Source organism: Cydia strobilella, chromosome 1 (genome assembly GCF_947568885.1).
Source record: "Cydia strobilella chromosome 1, ilCydStro3.1, whole genome shotgun sequence".
Taxonomy (NCBI): domain Eukaryota; kingdom Metazoa; phylum Arthropoda; class Insecta; order Lepidoptera; family Tortricidae; genus Cydia; species Cydia strobilella.
In genome coordinates, this window is record NC_086041.1 from 8,708,739 (window position 1) to 8,735,028 (window position 26,290).

At 37.6% G+C, this 26,290-nt stretch overlaps 2 protein-coding genes across 2 annotated transcripts; one reads left to right on the top strand and one right to left on the bottom strand.

Annotated features, from left to right (window-relative positions):
• Positions 1-902: 902 nt before the first annotated feature.
• On the top strand, positions 903-15,914 carry LOC134740642 (uncharacterized). Its single transcript, XM_063673189.1, has 4 exons — positions 903-1,035; positions 1,443-1,553; positions 11,847-11,996; positions 14,424-15,914. The coding sequence occupies exons 2-4, from the start codon at positions 1,490-1,492 to the stop codon at positions 15,656-15,658; spliced, it is 1,449 nt and encodes a 482-aa protein (XP_063529259.1). The 5' UTR covers positions 903-1,035; positions 1,443-1,489; the 3' UTR covers positions 15,659-15,914.
• On the bottom strand, positions 15,913-22,531 carry LOC134740598 (coiled-coil domain-containing protein 174). The gene is made up of 7 exons (XM_063673133.1): positions 22,372-22,531; positions 20,896-21,098; positions 20,438-20,620; positions 19,219-19,357; positions 17,474-17,615; positions 16,900-17,139; positions 15,913-16,751 (listed from the first exon to the last, which is right to left on the bottom strand). Exons 1-7 carry the CDS (start codon positions 22,414-22,416, stop codon positions 15,943-15,945), a joined length of 1,761 nt encoding a protein of 586 aa, XP_063529203.1. The 5' UTR covers positions 22,417-22,531; the 3' UTR covers positions 15,913-15,942.
• Positions 22,532-26,290: the final 3,759 nt, after the last annotated feature.

Below are 26,290 nucleotides of genomic sequence, written 5' to 3' on the forward strand. Positions count from 1 at the left end.
CAGATGGCCCTGTCAGCCATATTCCGATCATTCAAGGGTGGCCCGAACGACTCCTACCGATATTGGGAGAATATAACATTACAAAGGCCGGATCTGTAATTTCCATCGAGTCGAACATCTTAGAACTTAAACAGAATTGAGATTTGAAATACATTAAAGTATTTAAGGTAGGTAGTATTTTCCACTGAATAACGCTGTAGGTAGTATTTTCCACTAAATACCTACGTATATTAGAACACAAAATTGGCTTAACACTTTAGTACTTCAATAAGTTGTATAAAATATCCCACATAAAAAGAGCATCAAAACATTCACGACATTCTACAACAAGGTACTAAAATGTTCGCATACCGCTAAGCTCGACTTCACTAGTTGACCGACCTTGGCCAAAATAGATAGTCGGCGAAGGAACAAACGAAGCTCGAAGTTGGAAATAGGATAAATTTACTACAAACTAGGCATCTTGAGAGATCTTTATATATATATTGAAGTTAATAATAAGTTAAATATAAACTAAAAACTAGTGCCTACGCCAATTCTTGGGATTAGTTGCCAAGCGGACCCCAGGCTCCCATGGAGCCGTGGCAAAATGCCGGGACAACGCGAGGAAGATGATGATGATATTGAAGTTAATGGCGTCGATACGCGATTAAATAAATTAAAAACAGTTAAGTTAGTATTAAACTAGACGCAGTCATAAGAAGTATCTTATCTTATCTACGTAAGCATAAGAATGTATCAAAAAATATCTTTAATTAATTTTAAATATATTCCAATTACGTCATAACACTGAAACCCAACCTTCAGATATTAATCGTGAGCGAAAGGTACAATAAATGGATATTTATTGATAACGTTTGTCATCATCATCAAGTATAATTTATTATGTCAACTGTCCGCGGGCTACGACCGTTATGAATACGTCACGGCCGCTACGCGCGGCCTACGCGCGCGGCGCGGCCCGAGGTATGCAGTCGCGCCGAGTCGTCTTCAGTGTACGCGACACTGTGATATATCGCTTTTTTAGTGCCCAAGGTACGTAAAATTGTTGCGAGAGCAACTTTAACAACTTGATATAACAATACAATTTAGGAAACTATTTTTTATATTGTGCTTTAACAGTAAGTGATTTTATTTTCTTCAACTTAATTTTATTGGGCTCCGTTAGAACCTGATTCGGAATTCGGATACATGTACAAATCTACACTCAGAGATATTGAATAGCATAAAATTTTATATATCTTTGTGAGATTGAATTATTATTCTAAATGTTTAGTAAATTAGTAATCTGCTATACATTTTAGTATAGCTGATAAGTTGATAACTGACAATAGGTCAAACCACAAATCAGTTAAGCTCAAAGTTAATATGATTTGAAACCTCAACTCGGTCACCGTGGAATGTTTGCGGGCTTCTAATTTCGTTTTATTTTTGTATGTTAGTGGCGCGCTGGAATTGCGAAGGCAGTAAATAATAAAGTTTGGCTCAGATGGCAGCAACGAGGCTGTGGACGACGGGGTTTTTGCTCCACGCTGCCTTCATTTTGCTAAGTGGTGAGTTTGTACACTTTGTACTTGTCGTTTTGCAGATTAAAATGGTCACTCCATGGCCACTTACAGATTAAAGCGTAGAATTTATGTAAACAGACTTATCTTCCTATCTCCCAGTTTTTTTTCGGCATAGTTATAATAATTTCCTATATCAAATAAAATCTGTTTATTTTTAGTGCGTAGCGCATATGTTTGCTTTTGGGCTTAGAGGCAAGAATTTTAAATTCAAAACTGAACAAAAAATTTAAATGGCACTTTTTGCGTGGAAACAGAATACTCAAAAATGAGGTTCGAGAATTTTTTTAACGTAATAAGCCCCTTTATCTTTGATTTCACCGGAATCACTAATAAAAGGCCAGAACTTGATGAATATATCTGTACACGCGTATAGATATTGTTCATTTAACTTTTGAGTTTAAGGGGAAAGGGGACAACCACTTCTTCATACAAACGTAGTAGTCCTCATTTTCCTCTCTGGATATTAACATGATACAAAATATGTTTATAGAATTTGATGTGTATTAACCACCGGTATGCCCCTTCGCACAGATTTAATTCGTGTATTTTATTTTTCGATTTTTTAATTGTTATAAGTTAGAAGCTATTAAAAATTTGTATAGAATTTTTTTTTCTACTCCCAACTTAAAATAATCTAAAAGACGAAAACCATCATCGAACACTAGTCTATACCACTTGTTGTCACACACAGTCACAGGCACACACGAGTTTAAGACCGTTTCGTAAAAATAACTTCGATATTTGAAGACTAATCCCTGGAAGAAATCCCTTAAAGGGATGAGTTCGCCTTTGTACTGCCTATTTCTGTGCCATATTTGTGTTCTATGTCTTTGTACAATAAAGAGTTTATACATACATACATACATACTAATCCAAATTGGCCATATAGTTTTTGAATTTTTAGTATCTTTACACATTTTTGTGAAGGGCAAATGCATTGAAAAAATTCACACGGAAACTAGACTATATATAAGTATTTCCGAGGGCAGACTCTAAAGAAACATCTTAAAACTTAAAAGCTGTCTCGATAGAAAAAAAATTACGAAATTATGTCTAGATTTTCATTTAAATATAAATATATTAATAACGGGTCACTCACGTGTTTTAAGTCGAAAACGCTCGACATGTTTCACTCCGTACCGAGGAGCGTCATCAGGACCCTCAGGAGGACGTGAGTGACCCGTTATTAATATATTTAATATGTCTGTGTCTCACGGAAGTTTTGTTATTAAGATTTTCATTTACTTTCAATTGTATACTGTTACCCTGCATACCATAGCAATATAATATTTAAAATAGCTAGTGATATAGCCGAGAAATTTGACTAGTGAAATTTTATTGAGAAGTATAAATACTTTCAGAGCTAGGAAAAACCTTAATACTCGCGCGATCGTCAAATTTTCCGTCGCAAGTTTCCCGCGGCGCGCCGAATTATTTATTCCTTTCTTTAATTTTTTTCTTTTTTTTATCCTGGGTGTACGCGCCCTCTTAAGTTAAACAATTATGGGAACATGGTGGGAACGTCGAGGAGCTGGGCTGGCAGGACTAGCCCACTCCCATGTCACGCAAAATAGGCGCCAGTCGTCGAGTTGCGGAAAATCGCCCGAACTACAATACAATACAATACATGGTGGGAACGCTAGCTATCAATGCAAGGCGGCATTAAAAAGTCATGGCGACCTTCACCGCACTTGTCCCACCTCCCAGCGAAAGTGTCCGGCTCCGGAACGGCCTTTAAAACATTTGAATTTTAAATTACGTTTGGAACTGAGGGCCTACCGCGAACACCGAAGTTCGCAAATTGCGGGGAATTTTTCTCTTTTAGTCCAATTAAGGCGTAAGTAGTGTGGCAGAGAAAGAAGCCCGCGATTTGCGACCTTTGGTGTTCGCGGTAGGCCCCCTGAATTCGCAGCCTATCAAGTAGGTAATAATGATATGAATAACTGGAACGGCATTCAGGTTTATAAAGATATGTTTCATCTCTCCTATTTTCCTAGTTCACCTTTCATAGGCTGATAGCCGGGTGGAAAATTGCATTTTTATTCTGTTGCAACATACCTATTATTTTATGTCCCTCCGGCGTTTAGGTATGGTCCGATTTAATACGCCTCCGAGCGTTCACAAATTTTAAAAGAAGAATCTAATCCAAAAATACAAAAAAAAGAAGTGGAAAGAAATGACTATTAGTTAAGGTGGGGACTAACATAGGGGGGTAAGACTAACATAGTTTATTTTGCTCGGGGCAAGACTAAAAGTATGAGGATTCCATACAAGTGATAGTTTTACAGTTTTGAATGATTCACGGTTAGTTTAGTGAAACTCTACAAGTCTAATGAGAGTCTAATATCGGGAGTTCGAAAACAATACAAAAGGTAATCCTGATGACACTCCTCGGTACGGAGTGAAACATGTCGACCGTTGTTCGTCTTAAAATACGTGAGTGACCCGTTATTAATATATTTAAAGTAATCACGGTCCATATCCCGGTAGATATAAGTCAAGTAATAGTCTTATCCCGGTGATAGTCTTACCCCACCTTACCTTACTTATAGTAAATAGTGTGGTGGCTTTTTAGCCAAAAACATATGGAACTGCCATATTGTTTATCAGTCCGATTATAGTTCATCGCGTCCACACACATTTGGTATTGGGTTGGTGGAAGCGGGTAACTCAATCTTATAATTAATAATCATACCTGCCTGCGCCTGCGCCATCAGATTGAGTGGATTGTTTGTATTTTAAACTGATTTAGAACGACGCATATAGCTGAATGTGTTCTGATAAATCAGACTCCACCTTCAAAGCTTTATTGTAACCTTTAAACTTAGGCATGTAGGTACAACAGATCTATTTTCAGACGACCTTTAGTGGCCTGTCCGGTTCATCACCATGCCGCTTCATTTAATATTACAAATAAAATTTACCGTGTCTATCTAAGCATGCACATTCGGTAAAGTCGGTAATTACCAGGCCGATTTGGATGTAATTTTATGTAATATATTATAGTTTAAATTACTTTAATGCATATAGATAAAACATGATTTTCTAAAGAATACCTTATTAATATTGTTTTCGGTTACCGCGATAGCTACTCATGAAATAAAACTACGTAAACGGATAAAATCGCGTATATTGAATTTATAATACATCCCGCATCGCGTAAATTCAATATTCGCGATATAATCCGTTTACATAGTTTTATTTCAATACCTTATTAATCTAACACTAAACTAGCGCTAAATGCTAAGGCATTCATGTTATTGCTGATGTTGTGAAAGTTGTGTGTCGGACATACACATATATATTACATCGTAAAGACCGGCCTTACGAGCACTACGAATGGAGCCGATACATTGGGAGTCAACATTGGGACGATTTTTAAATTTGCCGCTTTTTTACTGACTGAAATCGCTTGACAGGCTATATAGTTTTCACCTCAGCAGCTCGAACAAGCCTACTTTCGTCACTCCCTGGAGTGAGAAAAGTGCGACTTTCCTCACTCCAGGGAGTGAAACAATGTAGCTTTTTAATTTAGTGAAGGCCATGAACTTCATACTTTTATTACTTTTTTTTATGGTATGGTACGGTACGGTACGGTAGGGTACGGAACGGTACGGTACGGTACGGTCAGGTCCGGTACGGTACGGTACGGTCCGGTCCGGTCTCGTAACATATCCTATCGTATCTTATCGTATCGTACATATTATAATACTTTTTTTTCTGTTTATTCTGTGTAATTCGAAATACATTTTAAACTTTAATATGTTCTCACTACTGAGGTGAAGAATTATGTGTGCAACACGAGAGAAAAGTTATTTTACATCTCGTATTTTTGAGTCCCTCGCTACGCTCAAGATTCTACCTTAGAATCTTTCGTTTTCTCGGGACTCAAAATAAACACTCGCAAGAAGAACCAACTTTCCTCTCTTGTTGCACAAATAACTATTTCCATATAGGTACGATTCTAACTGTAACTGGCAAAAACGGTGCAAAGGTGGCCATGATAATAGCCCCCCTAATAATACCCTACACCCTATTACCCTCCCTTACCTACGTACCTTCTGCCCTAATAATAGGATATAATATTATAGAGCGGTACTGTCATAGTAAATTTTGTAACCACAATAAATTCACTGCCATCTATCGACACACTTTAAAACTAAAAATAAAGATTTATAAAAATACGATAAAATGTATTTAAATATGGATAAATGATTTTTTTTATATGCATTAATTATTTTTATTATTTTGACCCATGTTCTTTCACTGATATGCGTTGTTAAATAACAAACGAAACCGTCAACGCCCTCTATACGAGAGTAGGCCAAAGGTAGTAGCGACATCTGATCGAGAATTAAATTTTCGTGATTTTCGAGGCACGTTTTTTCCTTAGACTGTATCCATCTATTACGGAGTTATATCTATCTTTGGTATGGCACTGTGAAGAGAGGCAATTTATGAATTTACACACAACAACAGTCGTATATAGGTTATTTGATAACCGCGTAAGGCATGAAGCTATCAACGCTGCGGTTCGGCAGGCTGCAGCTGAATAAATGATGGCATGTTGACCACGCTGCTCATTGCTGAATAACTAACGAACGTCCCCGTGCCCGTGACGCCTAGCGACTCGCCAAGGGAACAAAATATTTTACTTCCTTCCTCGTAAAAAATATGCACGTCTGTTTTTGAATACCTCTTCAATGTTTGTAGTTTCCATACACCTACAATGTCTACTTACCTGCCATTATTAAAGTCCCGTGTAAAAATTGACAAGTATTATTTATCTACAACTAAAAATGTATATGTGCCTTTACCTTTACGTATCTAATGTACAACTTTGACTTATCTGTTTCAATGTATTTTCTATAAAACAAAAATAAAAGTTCACTCAAAGGCCACTCACTCAGGATGCTTTGTTCTTCGCAGTTACTATGAAAATGAGTAATCCCGAAAAATTACTGTCGTAAAACGCGCGTCGCCGTCGCTTCCTCCATCTGTAATAAATATACAAACATAAATTTAATGTTACTACCAAGCGACTATGTCACATGCACTTCGTAAAAAGAAAATATTTTTATATGCAAATTGAAAGCAACGAGCTTTATCTTTCTCTTTAGTAGGTAGGTAATATCAACTAAGTGCTTTGAGTTTTTATTCGCCATTATGTTGCAGTGCTAGTGCTGCTGTACAAAGGCAATTTCTTTTATAAAAAGTCAGCAAGATAGAACTAGTTCCTGTGTGGAGTGATTCATTGTAAAATGCGTGGCTGGCTGGAGCTGGCGTGTAACGCATATACTAACTACGTTCTGTATCCAGGGCTACTGAGAAAAATAAATAGAATCTTAAATAAAAACTTTATTGTCTTTATTAAGAAAAAAACCGGCTTTTTACTAGATCGCGGAAATTCTTATAAAAATGTAAAACCCTAATGAAAATTACAATTGTGTTCTATAATTGTCACTTAGTATCTTGCTTATTATTTCCAATCAAATCTTTACATCTAAACCTATGTCATCCAGAAAAAACCGGTCAAGTGCGAGTTCGTTTAACTTGTGCACCGAGGGTTCCGTACAAACTTTTAATTTTCTCATGTAAATTGAATCACGAAAAACTTGACCAAAAGTATACTAAGTGTAATTGTGTACAGCGCCATCGCAATTGGCTAACTGTTTGTTTTTCAGGGATAATTCTTTATCATGTGAACCGACTTCAACAATTTTTGTTTTATTTGAAAGAAGGTGTTTTTAGTGTAATCTCATAGACATTTCAAGTATAACAAGCACCCGCAAATGGGCTTAAATTGCAAATTAAATAAGAAAATGTTTTATGATAATTTAAAAGGTTCAAGTTTTTTCGATGAAAAACAAATTAAAATGTTCAATTTGAGCTTTTTAAATGATATCCCATTCGACCTAGTAACTAGTCTTTGAAACTTTGCCCCCTCTTTAAATTGGGCATATTTCATAATTATTAAAAAATTACACTTCCAATGTGTTTGGGTTAGCGTTATTCATAACTATTCCAAATTTCAAATCGATAGCTGCAGTAGTTCTCGAGATATGTAGCAATGTGACAGACAGACGGACGGACAGAGTCGCACTATAAGGGTTCCTTTTGTACCTTTTTGGTACGGAACCCTAGATAGGAACTGACTCCAAAACACCAACAAGACAGAAAATATTTACCAGGAGCCAGATTCTGTTTGAACAACTTGTTACGGTTTGGATCTGGTTTTGATAAGACCTTGACGATTGCCTTGGTCACGATCACTTTATTTCGCATGCAACGATCAGCGTAATGCGGCTACACACGTAACTATATATCGTTGCGATTTCAGACTGCAGATAAATCGAAGGTTCCTTTCCTAGTGCCTCCACACGCCTATATCGTCGTTGATCGTCAGTTCTCCGCAGAAGCTGACGCAAAAAAAATGTCATCCATGTCCTCAAAGTTAATATGGTCATTAAGTTTTCTTAAATTTTCTAATGTTCCGCGCAACTTTCTTATTTTTTTTCTCTCATAAGAACCACAAACACAAAACAAAAATAATTAGCGAAATAAAATTGGTCCAGCCGTTCACGCGTGATGCCGTGACCAAAGGAAATAGGGATTTTCATTAAATTACTTGAAGAATGAACATGCATGCGCACACAAGCAATCTACGTGAAGCACTGCCGAAATGAGCGATCGTCATCCACACGCAACGATAAAACTGTGCAAACGCAATCGACAAAGCTTTATATAATATAGGTAAAAGTTAGCGGGCGGAATCAATATAATAAATATGGTTTCGCTGTGCAGCTTGCGATAATTAAATTTCAAGTTAAGTCCGTTGTCAGTGTCAATATGACAGTGTCCAGTCTCGGTGGCCAGTAGTCACCTTAGAGTTTTTATGTAAAAGAGGTTATGCCGAAAAGGAATTCCTCGCTTCCTCGCTTACCTTGGCACTAGCACTAGACAGCAAGGCACCATTCGTCTTTTTGTTCCGCTGTCGATTGATTTGACTTGCAAACAACAACGGAGCAATTTATTTTTTATTCTTTTTTTCCTCTCATATAAGAATCCAAGCTTTCTAGTGGACGGTAGGCGAGAATTTTATTTCAACCTTGCATTTCACTCTCTTATTATATCCTCTTTGCTCTTAGTCAGTCTCATTTCTCTAATGATGTTTTCATCAACAACTTTGAGAACAAATCAAATTATTTTATTAAATATTTTGATTTGTGTTTTTTAAGTAGTCACACTACTACATATATATATATAGGGTGATTTCGGGGTCGTGATCCCAACCCCTTTTTTCTGACTCAGTAAACGATTGCGATGTTACCTGTACATATTTCAATTGAAATGCCGATGATTCATTATTTACTTATTATAATTTAAAAAAGTACAATTTCTGAAAATGCGTGGTCACTCTACTTTTTAAATAACAACCTCTTTGAAAACGAACCGTCTGATAGAATACTTAATAATTTATGAGTAATAATGTCACAGTACGTCAAAGTCAATAAACGTGTCAACTAGTGTCAACAAAGATTTTAAAATAAAATAAATAAAATAATTAATTAATTATGCCTCCGGCGTACCCGTTTTCAAATATCGAGCGATCAGATATGGTAAAATTTTACTATCAAACGAACAACACTGTGAGAGCACGGGAGATTTTTCACCATCATTATCCCAATTTGCCAATACCAACCAGGCGTTTGATTAACACAATGGTGCAAAATCTTCTTGATCACGGACAGTTCAGCGTTCTTAGTTAGTTCTTAAGACTAATTACACATAGACAGATAGTCTCCATACGGCTAATCGGCCAAAAGTGAAGCCGAATCACGATTGATGTGTGCGTGGAACGCTCTTGTTTTACGCTCAGCAACACACTCACGTATATACAAAAATATGTTGCCAGTATATATTTATTTCCCTCGAAATAGGGAAATTATAACATCATCCTTACACTTGGTTATTAATAATTTGGAAGTGTGTAGATTTAATTTTGCAGAAAAAGCTTTTCATGTTTCTTTAAGTACGGCGTTTCTGTACTTTGTTAAATATGGTTTCAATAAATAAGCTGATACGTTTTTACTATTTTTTTATTTATTTAACAAATGTGCATAAAATAATAAAAATCATTGTGTTGCTTTAAGAATCCACGATGCAAGTGACTTTTTTTCGTATTGTAGGTATTTAACTGAAATTTTCCGAAGTTTAAATCTAAAACGAACATTACACAAAATAAAAATAAGAAAAAACTAAATAACGGATTAATCTTATTTGATTAAAAAACATGATTTTTTAAATAAAATAATGAAAAATGTTAAAATATATAATTTTCTATAATTATACAAGGAACTTCAAATTAAGCGTATTCATTTTAGAATGTAAGTTCATGTCCCATTTGGAGGAAAAAATATTCACTACACTGGCAACATTTATAAGAAATGGCGGCTGAGTAAATTTGGATTTTTGTATTTACGATTACGTAACAATATCACATTAAACTCGATACTAACGCGTGAAATGTAATATCAGGCGGTTTGATGCGTTGTGACACCCATTCACTGCACAAACAATCATCTTTCCTGTGTTTTTGATTTTTAAACGGGAGGTGTACACAAACCGATTTGACATTGAGTACTGCGAGGGCCGTTCGAATACGATGCCACATGCCACATGATGATGAAATGGCTTCACTAGCGATGTACGGACTAGGAATCTATGCCTTATAAATCTATGTATAAATTATAAACCACCGTGATAGCTAAAGACGCCGGTTCGAATCCGGCCTTCACCACTGGGAGGCGATTTTTGAATTTCGATGGCTCGATTCATAGATTGTTACGTCACGCTGAAGTCTCTTTTGGTTGCGTTTAATTTAAAAAATAATTTAAGAAATATTTTTTACCGTATTTTTATGTCTACAAACATATTACGCGACAGATACTCCATATAAAAACCGGCCGAGACCATGCTAAGTGTAGGGTTGCGTAGTTATCCTTCTGCCACAAGTGCCACAATAGGCTGCCTTGAACGGGCATTGAATTAGTAAGGCCAGGATTACACTTGTAAGTTTTACTTACGTAAGTAGGGACACAGCTATACTACAGAATGAGATATGAATATCGTTATCTCATTCTAGCAAATAGCTTTGTCCCTACTTACGTAAGTAAAACTTACAAGAGTAATCCTGGCCTAAGTATCATGTACATTACAAGCAAAAGGGAGTACTTTTTACCTACTTTCGCAGCGCATTCTACGTGCTTTTACTAAGAAGGTGATAACTCAAAAACGGCTTAACCTTAAGAATTTACTAAGCTTTTCTTTCAAGATTTTTTCATATTTATTGGACCCATGGTTAAGCGTCCCCCCGCATTTTGTTCAGAGCTTTTATTTCAGAAAATATTCACTTTATCAAAACATGGCTATTGGAGACCCCTATTCGTTTTAAAAGACCTAGCCAACGACACTCCACGCAATAGGGTTAAATCGAAAAAAAAAACGTGTAAGGGGAGGTACCCTTTTTTGTAGTTTATAGGGTTCCGTACCTCTTTGGAAAAAACGGAACCCTTATAGGATCACTCGTGCGTCTGTCTGTCTGTCTGTCCGTCTGTCACAGCCTATTTTCTCCGAAACTACTGGACCAATTAAGTTGAAATGTGGTATACATATGTAAGTTTGTGACCCCAAGACGGACATGTAACGTAAACAAATGAATTATAAACACAGGGGCAACTTTCGGGGGTAAATGAGAAAATTAAAAAATAAAGTTTTTCGAACTATATCGTGTTACATATGAAATGAAAGAGCTCATTGTGAGAATCTCAAATATATTTTTTTATAACTTTTGGATTAACAGTTTAGAAGTTATTCAAGAAAATAGGCAAAAAATGTCCATTTCCCCCCCCCCCTCTTTATCTCCGAAACTACTGGGTCTAAAATGTTGAAACAAATACACATTAGCTATAGATTACAGGAACCTATTAGAAATGTGCAGTCAAGCGTGAGTCGGACTTAATTACTTAGTTTTTGATCCGACCCCTACGGGTTTTTTAAAGACATTTCACTCACGTTTCACATAAAAAATACATTGTTTAAATTGTGTAATGTACGGAACCCTTGGAACGCGAGTCCGACTCGCACTTGGCCGGTTTTATTTTATCACTGTTGCCACGATTGTCACGAGTCCCCCCTTCCCCCTCCCCCTAACTTTTTCACCTCATACTTAATCTTCATTGAGAAAACCAAAAGTTTGATAGATCGTTCTACTTTCAGGGGCGTCTCCGGAGACTCGTTGCTACTGGTGCGGGCCGCTCGCGGAGCAGGTGCACCGCAGCCGGCGCTCGGCGCCCTGCGGCGCCTCCGACCACATTACCGTGTGCGAGCCCGGCTACAACTACTGTGCGGTCGTCGCTACTTCACCACGTTAGTATTATTCACTTTTTAACTCCTGGAGTGAAGCGAAAGTGATCGTGGATGTAGGCAAACCCGTTACCCGATCTGGATAGGTGGGCAAAATGAAGTTTTGATTTTGAAGTTGATTAAAATTAACCGGACAAGTGCGGGCCACTTACATATGACACTAAAAAAGCAAAATCAAAAATCATAATAACAAAAAAACACCTCTTCAACAGCACTTAACAGCACAGAACTTAGCAAAAACTTGGCAGTAGGTAAGAATGCATACCTACATGCCACATGTCCCACATATCCCTATCAGCTCCATACTTGACTTGTCATGAAAACTTAGCGTGGTCCGACTATAAGTGTAGTTTCCAGTAGATAGCAACGAATTTTTGATTGTAATAGTTGCAGGAAAAATCTAAGACAAAAACATGCTCCCTAGTTTGACAGCCGAACCAGATGGCGCTGTACTGCGCCATGCTTTGTGGTCACTGAATTGTCAAACGTCAACTTTTGACAACCGGAGATCAATTCGAACTTACATTTTGACGACAAAATGATATCTAAATGATGTCGTTTTGTTATCAATCGCGCGTGCATTTTTTTGCACTTGTCCGTGCTACATGTTATTGTATTGTCGCGAGCGAGACGCAAGGGCGGATAGCAACAAAATGAGATCATTTAGACATCAAAAATGTAAGTTTAAATTGGCCTCCAGTACCCGCATAATGTTCGGTATCGTATATGGCATGTATATGGCATAGACATATATAGGTATATGGCGATATACGAGTATATCTATATTAATAAAAAAAAGTCGAGTTAGTTCCAGAGCTTATAACTCGAGAACGGCTGAACCGATTTAGTTGAAATTTGGTATACAGATAGTTTGAGTCTTGGGGACGGACATAGGATACTTTTTATCCCAGAACTCACCCCTCAAGGGGGTGAAAAGGGGGGTGGAAATTTGTATGGGGAATCAATAACCGCTGAACCGATTTAGATGAAACTTGGTATGGGGATAATTCGGGCTGTGGGGAAGGATATAGAATAATTTTTAAAAATGGGGTGGAAATTTATAGTGGACCAATTTGGGGGACGCAGACGAAGTTTCCTGCACGACTTATTTATACCTACACGTCTTACACAATCAATGTACCTATCTTTGGTAATATAGCTAATTGGTATTGGTACAAATTTTAATTAGTACTTGAAAAAAATAGTTTTAAAGATCTGTTCCAAAAACTTGTAAGAACTACTTATTCACATTAATTCTCGTTGTATATGCTATGCATAAGGTACAGACGAACAGACGGACGACCGGGCGTAGCGAAACTTTATAGGCGTTTTTCCTATTTTGTTAACCGAATACTAAAAAAAAGTGCCTCTAAGAACAAATTAAATTATTTTCTATGAAAATATTTTAATTTGTGGTTTTTCAAGTAGACACACTACTATTTAAACTATAAACTGAAATAAATATCATATACGAAGGAAAAAATGACCAAAGCCTCCAGTGTCCAGAGCTGGAATCGAACCAGCGTACCCCGTTTACCGGACAGTGCCTGTTCAACGAAGCTACCTAACTAATAGATTTCTTCGTGTAACACAAGTTATATTTTAGTTTGCTCAGTATGTAGGAGTAATGAACCAATTGCCGATAATTCATTCATATGACAGCAGTCGCAGTTGCTGAATAAATAATGCAGCAAACAACTTCTCCTCCGATGCTGATTACTAATTCACTAACATCAACAACCTCATCAAAGAAGCAATCTATAACAGGCGAAGTGGATATTGTAATTTTTATGTTTGCCATTGCAACAGTAGTGAACGTTATAATACATATTCAACTACCTACCTATGCCGTACCGTACGCCTGTACATTGTACCTAGGTTTCGTTTTGTAACAAGCACTACCTATTAAATATTGCAAGTTATAAGTGAATTAAGCCTAGCCTTAGAGCCTACGGTACCTCTCTTTATACCTGCAGCTTGTGGGCTAATTATTCACAAAGATCGATCAGCGCCCTTCGGGTACAGTTCAACAACGCCTTCAGGGTGCTGTTGCGTCTGCCTCGCTTCTGCAGCGCGTCAGGCATGTTCGTGGACGCGCAGGTAGACGGTTTCTTTGCCACAATAAGAAAACGCGCCGCCGCGACGCGTCGCAGAGTGCTTGGCAGTAGCAACAGTATCCTGAGTGTGATAGCGGGTAGGCTCGATCCAGTAAGTTAAGTAATAATTGTATCTAACATAGTTTTAAGTTCCTGCATGTTCGACTAACCTGTTATGGATTTCTGTGGTCCGAAATAAATGATTTTTTTTATTTTATTTTATTAAATCTAAGTATACAGGTACCTACTCTGTATTAACCTATTTGTGTAGCTCCTACCTATGTGTGATGCAAAGCCTGTAGCTTAATAAAGTGTCGTATATTTTACATTTCAGCTCGAGTGGAGTCGCGATACTGCGTTAAGGTGTATCAGGATGAATGCTACCCGGTCTATTGCAACTCGACCAAAACATGGAAGATGACCTGTCCGTGCCGGGGCGACCTCTGCAATGGACCTAACACTGAGAGAGAGAACGAGGCTTTCGCTCTTCTCCCGAAACTAGTAGCCAAGACACACAATGCACGGATCAAGAAAAGAACACCTAATGCAGCACCACATTTAATAAAGCATGAGAGGAAAAACCGAATAATCAGCAACGATGACGCAGAAATTCACAATATGTCTAACCTTAGTTCTAACAAGATGAATAACGTCACGCATGATAATAAACTTATTGAAACTGAAAATGATGCTATATCTAACATTGATGGTAATCTGAATCAGCAATCCGGAAATATGCAGTCGGATCAACCAGTCAATATAATAGTTGAACATCACGGTGAAGACAACACTCAAAGTACTGTTGCTAAAATAGAGAATATGCAGACATCTACTGTTGTGAATAATCAACTTATCGAAATTGAGATTCATGTCAGTGACCCAACAGAAAAACCGAGTGCCATGAAAGGAGACGAGCGACCATGCACCGACTCTACAACTACGGAGGAATCCAACGAAGCAGGCAAAAATACAGAGCCTATAAAAGTTGAAGAATCGTCTATGGCTACCACAGTTAAAAGCATGTTAGAGACTGAGGCTGCTATGAAAACCACAGGAAATATAAATGCTGTTGAAAGCGAAACGATCAAACCAACAGAAACTGTTCAACAGCCTGTTATAGAAACAAAATCCACAGACAAAACCCATGCTGAATCACCAGCGAGCACTACAGAAATCATGCCAAATGATCAACCCATGAATTTTATTGATCAAATGCAAAATGATGATCCACTTATAAGCCCAACAGATACTGTTAATATAAAAACTACAGAAATAATTAAAGTGGATCAACTGCCAACTAAGGACACTGTGAAAGCAAGTAGTGGAATTCCAACAGCAGAAGCTCTTCAACAAAACGGCAGCCCTCCTGTGTCTACAGCTCCTGTTCTAGTTACAGAAAAATCTACTGAACCTTCAACTACCGAAGCCACGACACTACCCACCATTTTGACCACTCGGGAGCCAATAACAATACAGACAACAACACCAGCGCCCCGTCGTAAAAACAACTCAGTACGACTAACATTTAGTTACACGCTAATAGTTCTAATTTACTTAGTATATTTGTAGATGTAAGATTATTAATTTTTTATACTTGCATAACTCACAAATAGCCGTATCATAGTAAACAAATGTAATCTATTGATCTCTATTCCAACAACTTTATAACAGTTGTAGGTATCAGTTCTAAGTGATATATTATTTTAGATTTTATTTCAAACACATTAGTGTTCATTGTGATATTAGTGTAGTTTACAGTAAAGTTATAGCTATAAACTAATTGGAAATGCTATTTCAATACTGTTATAAAATAAAACTTGCACTTTACTTACATTCGTACTTTTTATTAAAAATTAATCAAATGTGAAGTCATAATTGGGAGGTATACGTTCTCTGCTTGACTTAGGTTCCAAGCTTTTGGATCCCTGAGCATATGCTTCTCTGATATCCGAATCGAATGGTTTGTGATTCTTAGTTTTTTTGGGCACAGGTCCATAGTAATCATATGTTGGAGGCGGAGCTATTTGCGCATGGTTGGAATCATGTCTTCTTTTCTCCGTGTCTTTCTGTCGTTCATCAACTTCTTCGTCACTAATTTCATTTTGTATAGGAGTTGGTTCACTGGTTTTTACTAAGTTTTTATACTGCACATTACATTTAGGTTTAGATTTTTTGCTCGTAAAATATAAACCTTTTTGTTCAGGTTCTAAATCGCTTATAATAGGAGGTGGGGAAGCATTTTCTATGGGTCTTACATCTGACCACGTGGGAGGCGGGGGAGTTTTTGCTTTGGGCCTTTCATCTGACCGTGAATTCTTGAAAGACGGAGACCTATCAGAAGATACCACGCTACCTTTATAATCAAAGAAATATTTTGCCTCGTCTCTACTAGGGCCTTGTATGGGAGCGAATTCGTCTATCCTTTTCGCTCTTTGCTGCTCAACATACTCTTCTTGCGTCATTTCCCTGAATTTTTTTAGTTTTCCTTCAACACCGTCTTTACCAATGTCCCATTCTCTGACGTAAGCCTCTCGCAACTTTTGTCTCTCTTCCTCTTGTTCCTCTTTAAGTTTCTTCTCTTTTTCTTTCGCAGCGGCTTCAGCTTCATCCTTTTGTTGCGTCAAAAATTCTAAGAGACATGTCGTGAAGTCTTTTTCGTCCTCTGTAAATAAACAAAAAGCACTAATTAATAAACTAGTAGATATGAAATAACAGCTTTTTAGTATGAAAACCAGTGTCGTCAGACTCACACATTCAGCACTGTCGACCCCCGGGTTATTTAGTATCGTTAGTAAGGGAAACACCCTCACCTTTGTTGGGTTCATCGGGCGGCACCGGCAGGCCGGCTCGGACGGCTCGGGCGCGCTGGCGGGCCCTGGCGGCGGCCACGCGCGCGGCCAGCAGCCGCTCGCGCCGCGCGCGCAGCAGCGCGGCCTCCTGCTGCGCCGCCAGGGTCTCCGCGCGCTCCGCCTTCAGCGCTTCCATCTGCTTGCGCCGCTCGGCCTCGTCGGTGCTGAACGAGAAGTAGCCGACGCCGTGGATGCGGGCCTCTGTAACCAGTGTACGAGTCGGTACACTAATCAAACTAGAGATAGGTACCGTTCTAGAAGAGAACGATTAAGTATGAAGGTTCGAGTGACCCGATTTGGTAACAAAACAAAAACGTAAGTAGATGGCGGCGTAGTACTTGCCTCCTATTCTACACTTGTTTTAACTTTTAGCCTAACTTCATAGTAAATAAATGCTCATGTGTGACTCGAGCTCGAACGTCACGATGATATCTAAGATGATTCAAATCTCATTCCGTATTTAACATTTTTACTGAATCAAATCTCTGTTAGTCTGTTACCTATACCGTGAATAATGTCAAAGTATTGTACAAACCATCAAAGAGCAAGTCTTGGTAATGTATGTCCTTGTCTTTAGCGAGTAGTTCTCGTTCCTTCTGGTCCCATTTTTCACGCAACGACTGCAAATAGTCATTCGTTTTTTGCACCAATAGTGGTTTCTCAATTTGAGGAGCTTCCTACAATACAAAAAATTTAATATTAATTTAGTTTTAAGCAAACCAAAAAATACTGCTATATGAGACTTATAAAATATAAGTTAACACTTTTTTTTAAACAGGAACACACATGTGGCACAACTGGAGGCTTTTTACAAACCACTAGGTACCAGTGTGCTGGCAGGTTGTGCCGGTTGTGTGTTTGTTAGCTACCATCATTCATAGCATGGAATAAAAACACAATTATCTACATTTGCGTGAAACATGAAATAATAGTATTTTGTGCAACAGATACATAATAATTAAAGGGTTCTTAAAATTCAAGGGAACACAATCTTTTTTTCTAAGACAGCAGCAAACACCTAAAATTATAAATAAAATCAAAGTAAATAATTGTTTGTAGATCTTTGCCTAGAGGTCAGAATAAAAAAAAAAACTACAGTTGTATAATATTGTATGAATATCCCTAAGAACACTGCTGTAGGATCCTTATAACACTGCGCCGGGACCTCGCGCGCGCGCATTTTAGGGTTCCGTAGCCAAATGGCAAAACAAGGAACCCTTATAGATTCGTCATGTCTGTCTGTCTGTCCGTCCGTATGTCACAGCCACTTTTTTCCAAAACTATAAGAACTATACTGTTGAAACTTGGTAAGTAGATGTATTCTGTGAACCGCATTAAGATTTTCACACAAAAATAGAAAAAAAAAAAAAATTTTGGAGGTTACTTAGAACTGAAACTCGAAAATTTTCATCAAACCCATACTACGTGTGGGGTATCTATGGATAGGTCTTCAAAAATCATATTGAGGTTTCTAATATCATTTTTTTCTAAACTAAATAGTTTGCGCGAGAGACACTTCCAAAGTGGTAAAATGTGTGTGTCCGTCATCAAACCCATACGTGTGGGGTATCTATGGATAGGTCTTCAAAAATGATATTGAGGTTTCTAATATCATTTTTTTCTAAACTAAATAGTTTGCGCGAGAGACACTTCCAAAGTGGTAAAATGTGTGTGTGTGTGTGTGTGTGTGTGTGTCCCCCTGTAACTTCTAAAAATAAGAGAATGATAAAACTAAAAAAAATATATGATGTACATTACCACGCAAACTTCCATCGAAAATTGGTTTGAACGAGATCTAGTAAGTAGTTTTTTTTGAATACGTCATAAATCGTAAACCGTAATTTATCCTTCACTCACTTTTCACCAATATAATAAAAAATACATTGTTTAAATTGTGTAATGTACGGAACCCTCGGTGCGCGAGTCCGACTCGCACTTGGCCGGTTTTTATGAAGTTTCTTTCGATCTCACTGGCAATCATTTAATCTACAAATAAGAGTGCTGGAGTAGGAAAAATATTTAGTACCCTTCTGGCTACTTTACATAGGTACGTTAATTAGTTTAATTAGTTACGTTACATTAGCAGCAAACAAACAGCATTGTAAGGATGATTGCTGATCAAGTTTGTTGTCCAATAATGATAAGCTTAATTAAATTAATTAAGTCTAATATAACTTTTAAGTATTAACATAATTTTTAAGCCTTATAATATGTAATACTAACACAATGGGATCATGTTATCTTGAAAATAAATAATTGAATTGAATTAGTATCACGTACATTCTGAAGTGTTTCATCCCTCGTGCCTTCCTGTTCCCCGGCCATGGCGCGCATGAGTTCCAGGTCGCGCTTGACATAGAGCTCCAGGTCGGACTTGTGACACTTGCGCGTTCTGCCCAGGCAGTCTGTGAATTCGGTCCTGTAAACCACAGGCACGTAAATTACACGCAAGGTACTGGCATAGATATAGATCTATTGATTGAGTAAGATGTGTAAAGTCTAAGACAATTTCGTGCTTCGAATGACAGCTAAACGAGATGGCGCTGTACGACTCTTAATAAGGTATCGAAAGTTGAAGTTTGACAATTCAGTGACCACATAACGGCGCAGTACAGCGCCAGTGCAGGTTTCGGCTGTCAAACTAGGAGGGCTCATTTTTCTTGGACATTACCTACCACTATAACAATCAATGACTCTTTGGTACTGGTAGTGGTGGCAACGTGCAAGGTACTGGTTACAATTTTGTTTATTGATTGGATAATCTGTGATTTTTTAACGACAAAAGCTCTATCCTATTATATCTTCTTTGGTAGGCGCCATTCATCTATCACGTCGGACGATTTTATTGCCAGTTATCTACTAAAACTAAAGCAACTAGGTACTAATAATATTAATTTTTTGGTTGCCATAGTAATCGTTTACTTATAGGTACGCATCCGGGTGCGAAGGAGGCGCGCCTCCGCTATTTCAAACTCAAAGTATAATCGTAACTTGTGCATCTTTATGATCTTACGTAAGAGCTATCAAGACTCCCTCCCCTCCCTTGTAATAAAAATAAAAATTAAGACATGGTGCACGTCCTTCACCCGTAATCGTTTTACGTAGGTATAATAAACAAATGGCGCCCATTAAACTGCAATTCACAACATTTCCATCTTCACCACTTAGAATAGCAATAGATGGTAGGCAGCCCTCGACTGTGCGTTTCTCCAAAAACTTCCTGTCCGCACAGCCAAACTGTGGAATTTCCGCACCGATGCGACCTTCAAACCTTCAAGAAAAAAGCGTACTCCCATCATAAATGCCGGCAACGCACTTACAAACCCTCGGGTGTTGCGGGTGTCCATGGGCGACGGTAATCGCTTACCATCAGGTAATTTGTCTGCTAGTTTGCTTCCTGTATCATAAAAAGACATGTCTTTGAAGTCTTAGATACACTTTCTTAATTCAGATAGAGGATTATTGCATAAGCTTTTCAAGTCAAGATACTGTAAGTTACCATTCATTGTCATCGTCATCAACACTCTGATACACATCATTCTCGGATGGTAGACTGGGCTCTTGTTCCGCCTCCTGCAGCTTTTTGGACTGGAAGTCCACCAGAAATCTACCACTCAACTCTGAATTGCCAGAACTGTCTGCGAGGTGCTCATACAACTCTGCCTTTTTTTGTAATGACTGTCTGAGGGAAATACATAATATAATTAGAAACAATACACTAAATACAAAAAAAGTTAGACCAGACCGGTCGTCAATATCTCTTACTGAAAATTATATATTTACATAAATATGATTTAGCCTATGCAACTTCTAACACTGATTTTTCAGTGAAAATCGATGTTATATTTTTTTTACTGTTTTTCCCATTCACATATCAGCAAACAATTACGTAACACATGTATAAATTTCGTGCAAAAAGAAAAAAAACATGCATTTAAGGGTTAACATTTAACATACTTAGCTTTTCTACACGCTTCAAGTTCTTCAGTGTCCACTGCTTTAAGATTGTCCTTAAAGGTCCTTTTTTCCTGGTCTTTATCATTTTTGCTGCTAGTCTTGGCAACTGGAGGTTTATAGTTTTCAACTCTATGTTGTGGCAAATGTTTTTTCTCATGTACCTCTTCCTGTTTCTTTAATAATTCTGCCTTCAAACTCAATAACTAAAACAATAAGGTAATAATAATAGACCTAACCGATATTTGGGTCATTCTTTATTTTGTTATTGTTTTTTCATTTTTCTCAGATTGGTTATGATAAAATTTGGTGGATAGATAGTTCCTTATTCTGTACAATATAAGCGCAATTTCACTGTATGTCCTACAAAATCTTCCACTGAGTTACGGAAAACGTATGGAATTTTCCATAACTCAATGGAAATTTTCATACATTTTTTGACGTGATAACGTCTTATAAATCAATGAACATCAGTGGCATGCACGAAAAAGTGTCATGTTGTGGACAGATCTCCATGGTGTTCATGTTGTGAACATATAATAATTCAATTTATAAATAAAAGTATGCAAATTTTCAATTTGGGCCTAGTTAACCACGGAGTGGGAGCCCCACGAGTCTAACCGGGGATCCGGCAGACCTCGTCGGCGATGGCGGGATAACTTGGACTCCTTCTTGACAGGCTGGCCGGATATAGCATTAAACAGAGACGAGTGAAAAAAGAGGGGGGGAGGCCTTTGCCCAGCAGTTGGACACAGTGGGCTCTGAATAATAATAATAATAATAAATTTTCATCAATGTTTTCTTATGACTTTATCACGCAAAATTATTGTTTGTAAACCGACTTTTCAGACAACCATATTTATTGATTTTTGTCCCAAATTTGGATTTCGTGTTTATTCCGACCAGAAGAAGGAGGTTAAAACCTACCAATTTTTATACTAATTTAAACTAACACGATTTTCACTCATAATTTAAAACTAATAAGGGACTTAATCGCCACACGCCATACCACCACGCCAACGCCACGTCACGTCACGTCACGTCACGTCACGTCACGCCACGCCAACGTCAGGCCATAAATAAACGTAAGTTTGTACGCGATTAAGTCCCGTATTAGTTTTAAACTACCAATTTTTATCAAAATCTGACAAAAAAAGAAAATCGACAAAAAAAACAAAAAATGGCCCATTTTCAGTTTATTCCGTTACCATAATGGGTATTAATCTGGTGTTAATATATTAAAACCACGTGCTATAATTTGTTAATAATTGAGATTTATTTGTTTAGTAGGTCATCAAAGCAATGCTTGAAGTTTTGCAGATGATTAACAGATTAAAGTACCTATACAGATATGTAAACAAAAGAACAGACAACGTTAATTTACTATTGTGATTTGTTGTAATGAATAATTCCTAATATTCCACAAATCAAGGGTCCATTGTATAATTTTAAGTGAAAAAAAATTACGAATCTACTTACTGAAGACTTATTGAAAGAGATCTTTTTTGATCCCCTGTCATTCATGATTAATCAACTAATTTTTACAAGAAAATAAATACTTCCATTATGAGAACATCACGATTAAAAATAAGTAATTAAATAATTTATTATATTATAAATATGACAATAGATCTAGATGACAGAATACAGAACAAATTCTGACACTTGACAGTAGCGTTTAATGTTGCCACCTCAGAATAATGACTAAAGCATAGAAGGCGGGCAAAAATGCTTCGCAAATATGTATACCCGTACTTTACTTCCTTACAAATTAGATAATGTGCCGAAAAGAGATGCATATATGCTTGTTATTTCTCATTTACGTACGGTGTCATAAGTTTGATAATTTGCTAGGGATGTAACTGTGTCGACTTTTTATATCGATAAATTATGCATAAGTTTATGTGCCGTGTAAAAGAATAATCACGAAATTGGCAAATTGATAATAGTCTGGCTAATGAAAGTTGAACCTGAAAAAACGCGGCAATTTCAAGAAATCTGTAGCAGGCGGCTCGTTGAAATGAAATGCGTGGAATACAAGGATTGCATAACTTTTATACTTTTTATAATTGTCATATTCTAAAAATCATTAAAAAGTATAAAAATTATGCAATCTTTGGAATCAAAGGGCCACCTGGTATGAGGATTAATGCATGTACCTAATATAGCTTTTATCTCATTTGCAGTTTACCACTCAGAACCGTCTAACTATACCTCTCGTTTTTTATCATTAGAAAGAAGGCGAGCGATCTTAACCTGTCGTTTTATCGAAAAACACTTTGAAAATAAGTCACAACAAATATAATATACGATCATTTACACACTTTTGCTTTCATAAATATTGCTATATTTATAAAAAAAACTTGTCAATAAAAAGACACGTGGAAATGGTTTACCGTTTTTTCTAATGCTAAAAGACTAAGTATAGTTTCTAGTCATGTACATACCAAATAGGAAATGAAAAAAAAAAGGTTCGTGTAATATATTTTTTTATTTAATAATAGGGAATATTACGCGAAACTCGGCGTAGGTGGCGCCACTATCACAATCTGAGGGTCTATCGCGAAACAAGAAAGTCGAACTTTCGTTATCTAACATCTCTGTCACTCTTGCGTATTCGAGCGATAAAGAGGCAGCTAGATAACGAAATTTCGGATTCGAGTTTTACGGTAGGTCCCCTGAAAACTTGTCAAAAACTGTTAAAGGTACAGTATGAATAAGTTACTCTACGGTGAACTAAAAAAACTAGTGCTGCACTCTGGTGGCAGAACATTGCAGTAATATCCCCTATTCCTCGTCCTTTGGAAATCTGAAATAAAAAGTTTTTTGTGACCAACAATATTAATAAAAGGAACATTCATCAATGATCATTAATGTCTTTTTTATTAGGGTTCCGTACCCAAAGGGTAAAAACGGGACCCTATTACTAATACTTCGCTGTCCGTCTGTCTGTCACCAGGCTGTATCTCATGAACCGTGATAGCTAGACAGTTGAAATTTTCACAGATGATGTATTTCTGTTGCCGCTATAACAACAAATACTAAAAAGTACGGTCCCCTTGGTGCGCGCGTCCGACTCGCACTTGACCGGTTTTTAGTATTAAACTATAGTCTGGCAAACACAATCTGTCAGTAAGTAAGAACAAAGAAAACTATAGGTACAGTCGAAGGCAAAAATATCGATCCAGACAAATGGCTTAAAAATATGTGAACACGATTTTACTGTCTGAGCGTACACATATTTTTGAGACTGGGAATGTATATATATTTATGCCCTTGACTGTACCAAAGATAGATATAACTCCGTGATGGGGTGAGGCTAAGCAGAGGGCAATGTTATGAATAGAGCACAACGGATGAATCTTCAATGAATATATTTAGTAAATCAGTTACCACAATTAATTTACTATAATATTAATAATAACAGCACAGACTGTTTTTATCGAATGACAATCCATTGACTTGACAGTTAAATTCTATATTATATATTTGAAATATGTTCTAAGTGGCCTGTAGCTTGCAACCTTATTTCAACACTCCTCCTTAATATAGAAAACTGTCATCAAAACATTCAATCTCCTTGCATGCCCATTAACTTGTTTGTACACCATACAAACTTTCCTTTCGGCAAAGGTTTAGTTAGTGCATCGGCAATCATACGATCTGTCTGGACATACGTAACAGTTATCTGCTCATTCATGATCGCTTCTCTCACAAAGTGATAACGTACGTCTATGTGCTTCGTCCGCTGATGATGCACTGGATTGTCTGCAATCGCTATTGCGGATTGACTATCACTGAGGATAGGAATCAGTTTCTCGTCCTTACTGGTGATTTCCGCAATTAACCTTCTAAGGAATATTGCCTCTCTTGCAGCTTCTGACATAGCTACGTATTCTGCCTCTGCAGTAGATAGTGCTATTGTCTTCTGCTTGATGCTTTGCCAGCAGACAGCTGCCCCTTGAGCTATAAAGGTGTAGCCTGTCCATGATTTTCTATCTTCATCACCTCCGTGACTTGCACCTGAATATCCTTGGATGAATCTGTCAGCACTGTATCTTTTGGAGTACGCTATTCCACGAGATTTTGTTCCTTTTAGATAGCGGAGCACACGCTTTGCTGCTACCCAGTGTTCTTCTGTATAGCAAGTATTAAATTGGCTCAGAGTACTGACTACATGCGTTATGTCTGGCCTCGTACATACTGCTAAATACATCAGAGATCCTATAAGATTCTGATATGGGATCCTGTCATCAGACTTGTGATCTGACTTCTTTAAGTGAGACCCAGCAGCTGCCGGAGTTGCTACTGTCTTGCAGTCCTCCATTCCAAAAATCTTGAGAAGTTTCTCAATGTACCTCTCCTGATCATTCCAAAAAATTAACAAATCATCCACATAAACTGCTAAAATGATGATCTTGTTTCCTTTTGATCTTGTGTAAATGCATGGTTCATTTTTGGACTGTTGAAATTGAAGTTTCTTCAATTCACTGTCAAGCTTATTGTTCCACGCTCGAGGTGCTTGCTTTAATCCGTAAAGCGAACGATTAAGTTGACATACATAGTCCCTCTTCTCTTTGACTTCGAAGCCTTCAGGTTGCTTCATATAAACAGTTTCGCTCAGATTTCCATTCAAGAAAGCAGTCTTTACGCCCATCTGATCTATGATCAGTCCAATCTTGCTTGCTAAAGCCATTAGCATTCTCAGTGAACTGTGGCGTACAACAGGCGAAAAGGTCTCATTATAATCAATGTCCCACCTTTGACTGAAGCCTCTTGCCACCAGTCGGGCTTTGTATCTGCATCTATTTCCCGCCTCTTCTTTGATTTTAAATAGCCATTTAGAATCAACGATGTTACACTTTTTAGGAGGCTTCACAAGAGTCCATGTATTGTTTTTCTTGAGAGCGTCTAACTCCTCCTGAATCGCAGCTCTCCATTTGCCAGCATCTCGACCTGACAAGGCTTCTTTCAGGGTAGTTGGATCCTCATCATGTTCGATTGTGTGATAAAGGTCATAGTCCGGAAACTGCTTGGGTTTTCTGTTCCTTAAGGGATACCTTCGTGATTGCGCAGGTTCTTCTATGTCCTTCTCGTCCGCTGACATGAAGTCATCAGATTCATCATCAAACACTTCAATCTCCACTCGAGGAAATTGAACTCCTTCCATGACAGGTTCAACTGCTGGTTGTTCTCTATCCTCTTCACTTTGTTCTACTGTTTCTATATAGGAAGGTTGACTTTCCTGAACAGTTGGTAAGAGGTCTATTATTGGGGATTCTACCCTTATGTCTTTGTAGTAACTGGGTAGGTCACTACACGTAAGCCTTTGTTTGTGCGAAGCAGGCGATAGCGTCGAAGCGATAAATGATAAGAGTAACTTCAACTTTAAACTATA